We start from the raw sequence: 12,215 nt of genomic DNA on the forward strand, positions 1-12,215 counted from the left end.
ATTTTCTAATTTTCTCATAAAGTTATAATTTTATTTGTATGGTGGTTTGTTTGAAATAGGATCCAAATAAGGTCCACACGTGATAGTGTGTTCAGTCTCTTCAAAATCTATAGACTTTCCTCCCATCTCTCTTTTCTATCTTTGCAATTTATTTGTTAGAGGTCCTGAGTCATTTGTCCAGCAGAATTTGTCATAGATTGCATTTTGCTGATTACATCACTGGGGTATAGCATGTTTTTCTGCCCTCTTATATTTCCTGTGAGTTGGCATCAAAGGCTTAATTAGATTCAGGTGTTTTGTTTTGGATCCAGCATTCTTGGTGTGTTTTTCCATCATTAAGCACATAATATCTGATTGTCTTTCATTTAGGGATGTTAACAGCTGATGATGATCCGTGCCTAGATCCATTTGTTTGTAGAGGTTGGAAAACAAGGATATTATCATTTTTCTGTTAAAAAGGAAAAAAATACTTTTATGGAAAGAAACATCCATCTCTTCTATAGTTCGGTTATCTAGTGGTATAGTTTAAGAAAGACAGGTTAAATGTTTGCTTTTATTTACCAATTCTCAACAGAAAGGTTGGTTCACAGGCTTATCTAAGAGTAACGAGGTAATAAAAACCAAGCTTTTATTAGATGTCTTTGTGATCCATCAGGGCTCTTCCAGCACATCACTCAATTTTAAAATCACTTGGAATAATAGTCCCTTTCTGTGGAGTTACTCTAATAGTACAACATATATATACATTCATTTGTTTCATTTTACTTTTCAATTTAGGGGCCACTTTTTATAAATTTAGATTTTATTTTTAAGTATGTAAAATGTTTTGATGTTTTCAAAGTCAAATCTACAAAATAAGGCATATTCAAAGGATTCTAGCCCCTATCTCTTAACTGTTTTCCCTTCTTTTCCTGTTTTCCATAGGTAACTGATTTTTAAAAGCATATGGCTTGCCTTTCCATTGTTTGTTTTTTAAGTAGAAGATGTGTGTGTAGACATCTGCAGCCCCCTCTCCTGGGTAAATGAGCACGTGCTCTCCATACCATGTCCTGGAGATCACCCGTAGTTGCGTGTAGAGAGGGTCCTCATTCCATTTTCCTGCTGCTTCATATTTCCCTGTACAGTGGCACCGTAGTTTATCCAGACAGTCCTCTGTTAATGGATGTATTAGGCCGTTCTTGCACTGCTATAAAGAAATATCTGAGACTGGGTAATTTATAAAGAAAAGAGGTTTAATTGACCTCACAGTTCCACAGGCTGTACAGGAAGCATGGTGCCAGCATCTGCTCAGCTTCTGGGGAGGCCGCAGAAAGCTTTCAATCATGGCAGAAGGCAGAGGGGTAACAGTTATACCATATGGTGAAAGCAGGAGCAAGAGAGTGGGCAGTGTGGGGGAGGGAGGTGCCACACACTTTTAAAATGACCAGATCTCCTGTGAACTCAGAACTCACTCATCACCAAGGGGATGGCCCAAGCCGTTCATGAGGGACCTGCCCCCATGATCCAAACACCTCCCACCAGGCCCCACCTCCAACATTGGAGATTAGAATTCAACATGAGATTTGGGTGAGGGCAAGTATCCTAACTATATCAATGGATGTTTGCTGTTTTCAGTTTTTGCTATCACAAGTAGTCCTGCTGTGGATGGCCTTGTGCATATATCTTTGCGTATTTTTGTCAATGCATCTTTGGGACAGATTCCTAGAAGTGGGATTGCTGGTCAAAGGGTAAAATGCTTATGGAAGTTTGTTAGATATTGCCAGATTTCCTCCCATGGGAGTTGTGTCATTTTGCCATCCCTACTAACAGTGTTTGGGAGATCCTGTTTCTCCATAGTCTTGCCAACAGCATGTGTAGTCAAACTTTTGGATTTGAGTCGATCTAATCAGTGAGAAATGGTGTATCTCCTTGTAAGTTTCATCTGGATTTTCCTTATTGAAAATGAGATAGGACACCTTTCAAATGCAGTCTTCCTGGTCCCCTGGTTGGAACCCAGGCATTGTGTTATTAAGAAGCTGTGCACATGATTTTTTGGCACAAGCAGGGCCAAGAACCATTAACACAGAGTGTTTGAAAACACCTAGCGTAGAGGTTGGTATGAAATAAACCTCCACTTATCAAGTGTAATCTCAAAATGTGAGCGTGAGCCCTTGGAAGGAAGTATGTAGTAATGAAGCTGACTTCAGACTATGGAGCTGGACAAACCTGGGTCAGCCCTCCCTCCACCACTTGCCAGCACTTGATCCTATGAAATTAAATGCCGAGGTTCTGTTTGTTCATCTATAGACTGGGAATAATCATAGTACCTATCTTTATAGGGTGGATGCAAGATTGAAATAGTCAAGTACTTCGCATAGTGTCTGACACAGAGTAAGGGCTAAAGAAATGTTTCACTATTATTATAATTGGAATTAATGAAGAGAATTACTAGGGCTTTGGAGGTTGAAGATCATTATGCCCAGTAAAATCATTACTCCCTCCTGTAAAATGGACTTAGTAATAGTGTAAGAAGGAAGACAGTCTTTTTTTTTTCTTTTCTTTCAATGGATCAGTGAAGTGGTTTTGCTGTAGAACTGAATGCCACACTTAGAATTGTGGGGGAGAGAAGAGGAAGAAGCTTAGGTGTGGAGAGGACCTGAAACCACCGTAGGAGACCAGCCTTCTGCAGAGGGCAGATGGGGAAGTTACCTCTGGGCTCAGTGAGCCCTCACTGGATGCAGCATTTGCTGTTGTCATGGTACGTGATGGGAAGGTGTGTTTGAGAACTCAGTGAAATGTGAATCTAGTTAGCTGCACAGCAGCCAGTGAAGGCTCAGCCCCAATCTGCCCTCCCAACCTTGGGCCTAAGGCAGGTATTAGTCTCGGGGCAGCAGGACCTTAGGTATATTCTGCAGTTGTTTTAGTCCTTTGCAGCCCCTGGATCAAATTCTTGTGTTGATGGTCCTTTTCCCCCCTAATGTTAGACACTGTATTTCCTAACAAGCAAAGCAAACTCACTGACATTCACAGCAGAAATCCCAGCCCCAGGATCTCACAACTCCCTGGGATCGAAGGTGGTCAGGAAGGGATTCTCAGACAAGCACAGTGGCCCTTCTCTTTGTGTCCCTCTTAATCATGTGTGTTTAGGGTTGGCTTTATTATTATTAATAATATTTTTCTGAAACTCAGCTTTTAGTGTTTTTGTTCACCTCTACTGTTACGTTTTATTTTGCTTTGCTTTTTGCTTTATGTCTGCCTTTGTAACTCTCAGTCCCTCTGTTCTCATTTCTCTGGGCTGATTTTTGTTCTCTTAAGGTTTTTGAGTGTAACATTAACTTCATTTAGTTCCACTTTTCTTTCAGCTAAATGTGTTGAAGACATGTATTAGTGCTTTCCATCTTTCATTTCTAAAGATCTTATCATTTCTATTTGAATTCCTCTTTAGTTATGAATGACCTTGAAGTATGTCTGATCAATTTTCAAAGGTATGGGATTTTATTGCTACAATTTGCATTATTGATTTCTAATTTCCTTGAATTATATTTAATAATAAGTGAATGTGACTTGTAGGCCATCATTTTTGAAGAAACTTGGGGGAACCTGATTTATAGCCTAAATCATGATTAGTTTTTAAGCAGTGTTTCACATATGTTTGGGGGGAAAAATGAGTATTCTGTTTGCTGGGTGCTGAGTTCTTAAAATAGGAATTAGCTCTAGTTGGGTAACTGTGCTGTTCAGATTCTCTTCAGCTTCTAATCCTGCCAAACATACTATCAAAGCAGCTGCGCTGTGCCAGGGTCTAAGACACAGAAATATCCATTTAGGGCTGATTTGTTTGATGTGGCTCACAAAACATACCCAGGTCAAGGAAGACAGTGGCTCCTCCATCTTTGCAAAGAAGGTTGATTTGCAGGAATTGAGTTATTTTAATCCCAGTTTAATTAGCCTAAAAACCTGGGCTCTGGTTTTCAGTTGATTATCTTGGCTGTCACGATCCTGGATAATTGTATTGCATGGTAATTTAAGAGTGGAACTCATAAATATCCTTATGAAGAACAAAAGGTGGAGAAACTAACCATGACCTATGTTCTCACATCCCACTTGAGGTCCCTCGCTTGTGGTCACGTGACTGTGTGGGCATCACATAATTTCTCTGAGCCTTGATTTTTCATCAGTTATATGGATAGGGTACCACCTTCCATGTTGATCACAGAGGGTGGTGGTGAGGCTCAACCAAGTGCACACAAAATACCTTGTTAGCCATAAAGAGATCCTGAGATATAAAAGATACACATTGAGAGCACCTTGGGAAGAAGTGGTGAGTGGAAGTGGCCTCAATGCATTTTAACTCTCTTTATTCTCCCAAAGGATGCTGGACATGGTGCGGTTAAGAGGAATTTTAGAGGCCCCTGAAATTCTCCACTGACCTTCTCTTCCTTCCCTTCAGTGCAGAATACAGAAACTGCAGCCATGACCACGCACGTCACCCTGGAAGATGCCCTGTCCAACGTGGACCTGCTTGAAGAGCTTCCCCTCCCCGACCAGCAGCCATGCATCGAGCCTCCACCTTCCTCCATCATGTACCAGGTAATGGAAATGGTAGATAGCACCAGGGGGCCCAGGAATTCTGGGGATCCCCTAAGAGAGTTTGCCCTAAGGCAGAGGGAAGGGGAGGTCTGCATCTAGAAGGTGAAAGGTTGTGAGCTGATGGAGTCCCTTGTGCGCTGGTAGAGCCGAGTATAAGGAACAGATTAGCTACTAAATGTGCCGCAGGACTGTTTCCCTCCCTCCCCCAGGGAAGTCTTGTTGATCTGCTTTGACCCCAAATACCTTCCGGGCTATTCTTGCTGCTGTACCAACCAAGGTTTTGGCAGCTCTGGCCTCATGAATTAAATATTGCAATTTAGAAACTCCAGAGCCTGCCTGGGTAATTACTTTTCCTTCATGCATGTGAGGAGGGCACTACAACACCCCATAGCAGCTCATGGCTCAGGGAAGCTGGTCACAGTTGTTTGCTTTTGCCTAAGAGAGCAGAGCTTGTGATAAACCACCATCAGATTGTTCCAAACTATGACCTATCAGGGCCGGGAGTCGGTATAGCCCCTTGTCTGGGTGTGCCAGGCCAGATGCCATGTTAAGAAAGGATATGCTAATTTGAAAGTCTTAGCTGTGTTTGACCTTTTGATAGTTCTCAGATTGCTACAGGAGACTAAATATAAATACATAATAAATTCTTAAATTTCATTCAGTGGATGTATGAAGTACATGCTTGAAGGTTCGGCCCATAAACTTCATTGATTCACATCTTCTAACCCAGATTAAAATTTTAATTATACAAATACCTTTTTTATTATAAGCAATACAGAAAAGTATACAAAAAAGTATACAAAAACATATAAATTTTTTCTATAACTATGCAGATATATACCTTTTTTACCAAATATACATATATATGTGTGTGTATATATATATGCATATATATACATATATATGTGTGTGTATATATATGCATATATATACATATATATTTTTTTTACCAATAGAGAACCATACTATATTTATTGCTTTGTGAGTTGGCTTTTTAACTTAAAATTTATTATGGATATTTTTCCATGACAATACCACAATACTACCACATTAGGCTTAGCCACCTCATGGTACTTAAAAGTCCATTTATGGATATGCTATTTTATGTATATATATATATATATATATATTTAGCCTTTCACTGTTGATGGATATTTGGGTTGTTTACAGTTTGTTTTAATCACAAAAAACAGCCACAGTAATTATTCTTGTACCTATATATCCACACCCTTGGGTGAGTATTTCTGGAACTGCCGAATCAAAGCAATGCACATCTTAACTTTTAGCAGCTATTTGGGCTTGTGGAGTTTAAGCATCTGCTTCTGAAGCTCAGATGAGTGAACCTGATTACTGATGGGAAGCAGACGGCGGGCCCTGTCATCGCCAGCTCCTGCCCAGTGTGATTGAGAGTGGGACTTTGTGGGGAAGGGGCAAGATGAAAGGTGACGCAGCAGGAGGTTTCCACAGAGAGCTTGCGTTGTTTGTTGGCAGCAGTTTGCCCTCTGGACACCCAGCCAACTTGGAACTGTTTTCTAACAACCAAAATGTTCCTGTCCTCTAATTCCACAGGCTAACTTTGACACAAACTTTGAGGACAGGAATGCATTTGTCACGGGCATTGCAAGGTACATTGAGCAGGCTACAGTCCACTCCAGCATGGTAAGTCTCTGTGACCCACGTGTGCAGACATGCTCCCTGCTGGGCTGGCAGGGGCCGCGGGCAGCTTCTCACACCAGAGGCATGTGCTCAGCTACTCTAAGAACCCCCTGCCTCAGTCAGAATCATCTGCTTAAGCCCACTCTTACATTCTGCCCCGTCCCCTCTCGGTGCCTAGAAACATACAGTTCCCCTTTATCGTCCAACTTTGCGAATCCTACTCAACTGTTAGGGTCCAACTTAGTCTCCACTACTCACTTTCCTGAGCTCCTATAGCTTTTTGGGTTAACATGTGATTGGATCTTGCCTTGTTTATAGGTTAATGAATGTGTGGAATTTTGTCTCTTGAGCAGAGCAAAAGGTTCCTTGAAAAAGGGACATTGGCTTTGGTTTTGGAATAACAGTTACTCAAAAAAGCTAATGGCCTAAATCATTTGCAAATAGGGCCAGTTATTATTTTCTCTCTTAGAGTCTGATTCATCTGTGGAGGGCTCCTCCCCTTCTCTGTTGGGCTTCCACTGATTTTATTCTCATGCAGCACTGCAATTTAAAGAATTCCAAATTCCGTGTTCATAGACCCTGCCTGTGGTTCCATAAACCCTGCCTGTGGCTCCATAGACCTTTGACAGTATATGTCTTAGCTCGTTTTGTGATGCTATAACAAGGAAACTGCAGACTGGATAATTTATAATAAATAGAAGTTTAGGCTGAGTATGGTAGCTCATGCCCATAACCCCAGCACTTTGGGAGGCTGAGGTAGGAAGATCCCTTGAGCCCAGGAGTTCAAGACCAGCCTGGGCAACATGGCAAGACCCTGTCTCTACAAAAAATTTAAAAATTAGCCGGGTGAGGTGGCACGCACCTATAGTCGCAGCTACGTGGGAGGCTCAGGTGGGAGGATTGCTTGAGCCCAGGAGGTTGAGGCTGCAGTGAGCCATGATCGTACCACTGCACTCCAGCCTGGGCAACAGAGCAAGACCCTATCTCAAAAAAATAAGAGTAGCGGCTTATTGGCTCATGATTATGGAGGCTGGAAAGTCCAAGATTGAGGGGGCAGTATCTGGTGAGAGCCTTCTTACTGTATCATATCATGGCAGAAGCCATGACATGGGTGGCAGAGAGAGGGAAGGGGTCCAAACTCATCCTTTATGAGGAACCCACCCCCATAATAACAGCATTAATTCTTTCATGGGGGTAGAGCTCTCGTGACCTGATCACCTGTTAAAGGTCCCACCTCTCAACACTGTTGCACTGGAGATTTAAGTTTCTAACACATGAACTTTGGGGAACACACTCCAACCACAGCACTGTATTGGTTATCTCCCGTAACCTTGTGTTGACAAACCCTGCTCATTCATTCAATAAGTATTGTGTGGCTGGTGCCCACAGAGGACTGTGTAAATGCTGGAGAGGTATGCAAGGGCAGATAGGGGCCAGTCCTGATCCTCAGTGAGTCAAGTGGGAAATAGATAAGCTTACCATTTATCGAATGCTTTCTCTATACAGATATTTTAGATGCATTGTCTCATTTGCTCCTCACATCAACCCTGTGAGGTAGGTTCTATTATCATATCCATTTTGCCGATGGGGAAAACTGGAGCCCAGAAAAATTGCATAACTTACTCAGGGTCCTGCAGCTGACAAGTGACAGCGCTAGATCAAGGTCTGCCTGACTACAAAACCTTTGCTCCAGACTATGCCTTGCAGACAAACAAAAATACACGAAGTTAAGGGTAAATGTCATGGTAAAAGTTCAAAGTTCTGTGTTTTTGAAGGAACCTTGAGAGAGTCAGAGAAAGCTTGATGTAGGAAGTGGCTTTTGTGTGAGGCCTTGTAGGAGGATAATGATACCTTGTAGATACAGTATACTTTAAAATATATGTAAGGCATTTTCATATATTATATTATTGGAGCTTTATAACAGCCCTGTGACTTGCAAAGGGATCATTATATCCATTTTAGGGATGAGAAAACTGAGGCCTAGAAAAGTTAATAAGCAGGTTGCTCATGATCCCACAACCAGTAAATCACAAGACTGGACCTGAAATCCAGGACTGATTGCCAGTCCTGATCTCTTTCTCCTGTTCCGTGCTGTCTCACACAGTTAGAATTTTACCAGTCAGAGATGAGACGGGGAGAGCACACCACGTGGAAGAGCCGGTGTGAGCAAAGGCACAGGGCAAGGATTTTCAAGGAGTGACTGGTTTGGACTGTAAAGTGCATATAGGGATATTGTTTACAGATTCCCTACAAATAAAGGGTCAGGGCATAGAGGGTGTATTCGTTGGCTTGGATACCATAACAAAGTGCCACAGACTAAATGGCTTAAACAGCAAAAATGTATTTCCTCCCCGTTCCGGAGATTAGAAGTCCAAGATCAAGGTGTCTGTAGGTTCGGTTTTTCCTCAGACTTTTTTCCTTGGCTCCCAGATGACTGTTTCTCTCTGCATCCTCACATGGTCTCTTCTCTGTGTGCACACATCTCTGGCACCTTCTTTCTGTGTGTCCAGATTTCCTCTTTTTATAAGGACACCAGTCAGATTAGATCAGGGCCCTCTCTAATGGCCTCATTTTAACTTAATTACCTCTTTAAAGGCCCCGTCTCCAAATACAGTCGCATTCTGAGGTCCTGTGGGGTTAGGGCTTCAACCTATAAATTTGGGGGGCACACAATTCAGCCCATAACAGAAGGCTTTAGTTTATTTAATAAAAAATTAAAAGCAATGGAAAAATCTTTATCCTTAAAAGAGATATGAACAGAATGCTGCTTGGGGGACAGATTCCATGTGTTAGTCATATGTAGAATGAGTTGCAAGTAGGAATGAGGCAAATAAATTAGTCAAGATAATTAAAGTTATCTACACTGCAGGCATTCAAGGCCGAATGAGGGTGATGGCACTGGGGTACAGCTAAGAGGATATGGATGTGAGGGACACTGGCTTAGCAGTCAGCTGAGACTGCACTGACTGAGTTCCCAGGAAGACCAGGTCAAGACACCAACAGAGCAGTCGGAAGGAGGGGTTAGGTTGGAGAGTGATAGTGTTCATTTTCTGTTGCTGCCCTAACAGAGTGTCACAAACTTAGTGGCTTAGAAGAACACTGATTTATTTGCTTATAGTTTTGTAGGTCAGAAGTCTGACGTGGGTCTTACTGAGTTAAAATCAGGGTGCCAGCAGGGCCGCATTCCTTCTGCAGGCTCCAGGAGAAAGTCTGTTCCCTTGCCTTTTCCAGCTTCTAGAGGTGTCTACATTCCTTGACACGTGGCCCCCAGCCAGCAGTGACATCACTCTGATCTCTGCCTGCATCTTCAAATCTCCTTCTCTGACTCTTCTGCCTCCCTCTTTTGCTTATGAGTACCTTGTGTTTACACTGGGCTCCCCAGGATAATCCAGAACAACCACCACCACCCGCCTACCCCCATTGCAAGGCTCTTAATTGGTCACATCTGCAAATTGCCTCTTTCCATGTGAAGGAACATATTCACAGGCACCAGGGATTAGGATACAGACATCTTTGGGGGACCATTATTCTGCCTACACAGGGAGAGTGTTGATGTGGCTTAGGCATGAGTCATGAGTGGCATGCAATGCTGACATTCCTGGATAACACCAAAATCTCCCTTCAGTCAACAGTGTCTTCCTCGTGCCTTCCCCAGTCTTTCTAGGGTTGCTTATCAGCAGCATTGTGGGTGTATGAGATGCTCATCTTCTTGTATGTCTCCTGTCCCCACTTGGGCAAGGTGAATCTCTCAAAGGACAGGATAGCCAGAGAAAAGAGGAGGAGGGGAAGTACGTAAACCACATAACTGACCAACTATATGGAAGAGTTGAGGGTTCTTTGCTGGGGTGAGATGGGGGCTGAGTGATCACTGGATCTGTCACTACATAAAATTTGAGCTACACTCACATTGGGTTTAAGTCATGGACTTTCAGAATATTAGAAATGTAAAGGACCTTAGAGATCCTTAGTCCTGAAGCTGTCAATGTGGGCTGCACAAGAGAATCAACCTGGGGATTGTTTAAAAACACCAGTGCCCCACCCCATCCCCAGGGATAAATATTTAGTTAATCTGGGGCATGGCTTAGGCATCAAATTCCCCAGGTGACTCTAATATACAACAAGGGTTGAACACGAATGATTCAGGCCAACTCTTTACCTCCAAGTAAGGAAACTAAGACATTACAAGTTAAAAGGTGGGCCCAAGAAGAGTGAGGACCAGAACTCAAGTTTCCCAAGACCCCACCCAGGGCTCTTTCCACTGCACCATCCTAACCTCTACATTCTAGCATAATTGCATGACAGATCTGGCTGATGGCCAAACTGTCCGTAGGGCAGAGTTCACATTCTTCTTGTTCACTGCGCTGTTTGCAGCACAGAGCACAGAGCCTGGGACCCATGAGTGCCCAGTTAAACATTCACTGAATGCATGAGTTGGAATTAACACCCGTCGGCAGGCAGGTTGGTGCTAAAAGTAGACACGTGTTCCTTACATGACCGTCACTTCCCCTTTTTGACATGTGTTCTGAGGCAGATGACTGCGGGACCCACGGGCTTGATTGGTTCTCTCTGTTCTCAAGGACAACATGATACTGATTTTTAAAGTTCTCTAAATTAATCATTGAAAGTGTGACTTGTCAATGACATTTGCTGTTGAAAACAGAACTGTCATAAGTAAATTGATCTGCTGTTGTACTAATAAGATATTATGAAATGGTGATATGTGGATTTAAAAATAAAGTTCATTTTTTAATATAGATATAAACATTTATAAAAAGAGATGGCCTAGTAAAATTCTTTCTTTGTTGATTTTTTTTCAAAGTGTATTTCTATTTAAAGTGTACAATTCACTAACTCGTCATCTAGCATTAGGTATATCTCCCAATGCTATCCCTCCCCCCTCCCCCCTCCCCACCACAGTCCCCAGAGTATGATATTCCCCTTCCTGTGTCCATGTGCACGAGTTAGTGGGTGCAGCGCACCAGCATGGCACATGTATACATATGTAACTAACCTGCACAATGTGCACATGTACCCTAAAACTTAAAGTATAATAAAAAATAAAAATAAAATAAAAAAATAAAAAAATAAATAAATAAATAAATAAATAAAGTGTACAATTCAGTAGTTTTTAGCATATTCACAATGTTATACAGCCATGGCTACTACCTAATTTTCATCACCCCTAAAAGATGCCCTGGACCTGTTAGTAGTCAATCCCAATTCCTCTCACCCCACCACCTCCTGGAAGTCACTAATATACTTTCTGTTTCTATGGATTTGCCTATTTTCATCTAAATAAATAATCCAATATGGACCTTTTGTGTCTGGCTTCTTTTACTTAACAGAATGTTTTCTTTCTTTCTTTTTCTTTTTTCTTTTTTTATTTTTATTTTTATTTATTTTTTTTTTTGAGACGGAGTTTTGCTCTTATTGCCCAGGCTGGAGTGCAATGGCACAATCTTGGCTCACCGCAACTTCCACCGCCCGGGTTCAAGTGATTCTTCTGCCTCAGCCTCCCGAGTAGCTGGGATTATAGGCATGCACCAACATGCCCGGCTAACTTTGTATTTTTAGTAGAAACAGGGTTTCTCCATGTTCATCAGGCTGTCCTCGAACTCCCAACCTCAGGTGATCCACCTGCCTCGGCCTCCCAAAGTGCTGGGATTACAGACGTGAGCCACCGCGCCTGGCCAGCATAATGTTTTCAAAGTTCATCCATGTGGTAGCTTGTATTGGTAGTTCATTACTTTGTATTGCCAAATAATTAATCGTATGGATATGCCACATTTTATTTATCCATCCATCCATTGATGGACATTCGGGTTATTGGGCTATTTTGAATAATGCTGCTATGAACATTTGTGTTACATGCAAATCTTGAATCTACACATTTTTCTGTGTGGACATATGTTTTCAGTTCTCTTGGGTATACACATACCCAAGAATTACTGGGTCGAATGGTAACTCTGTGGTTAACGTGTTGTGACACTGCC

The 12,215-nt window shown here is 42.2% G+C and overlaps 1 protein-coding gene across 4 annotated transcripts in view; it reads left to right on the plus strand.

Moving 5' to 3' along the window:
• Positions 1-12,215, plus strand: part of CYFIP2 (cytoplasmic FMR1 interacting protein 2) — a 129,749-nt gene that overhangs the window by 14,840 nt on the left and 102,694 nt on the right. For all 4 annotated transcript variants that reach the window (XM_034960877.3, XM_003818984.6, XM_034960879.3 and 1 more), the window contains exons 2-3: positions 4,427-4,566; positions 6,136-6,225. In XM_034960877.3, the coding sequence (XP_034816768.2) occupies positions 4,450-4,566; positions 6,136-6,225 (207 nt within the window). In that variant the 5' untranslated portion in view covers positions 4,427-4,449. The remainder of the gene's footprint in view (positions 1-4,426; positions 4,567-6,135; positions 6,226-12,215) is intronic.

Source organism: Pan paniscus, chromosome 4, assembly GCF_029289425.2.
Source record: "Pan paniscus chromosome 4, NHGRI_mPanPan1-v2.0_pri, whole genome shotgun sequence".
Lineage (NCBI taxonomy): Eukaryota > Metazoa > Chordata > Mammalia > Primates > Hominidae > Pan > Pan paniscus.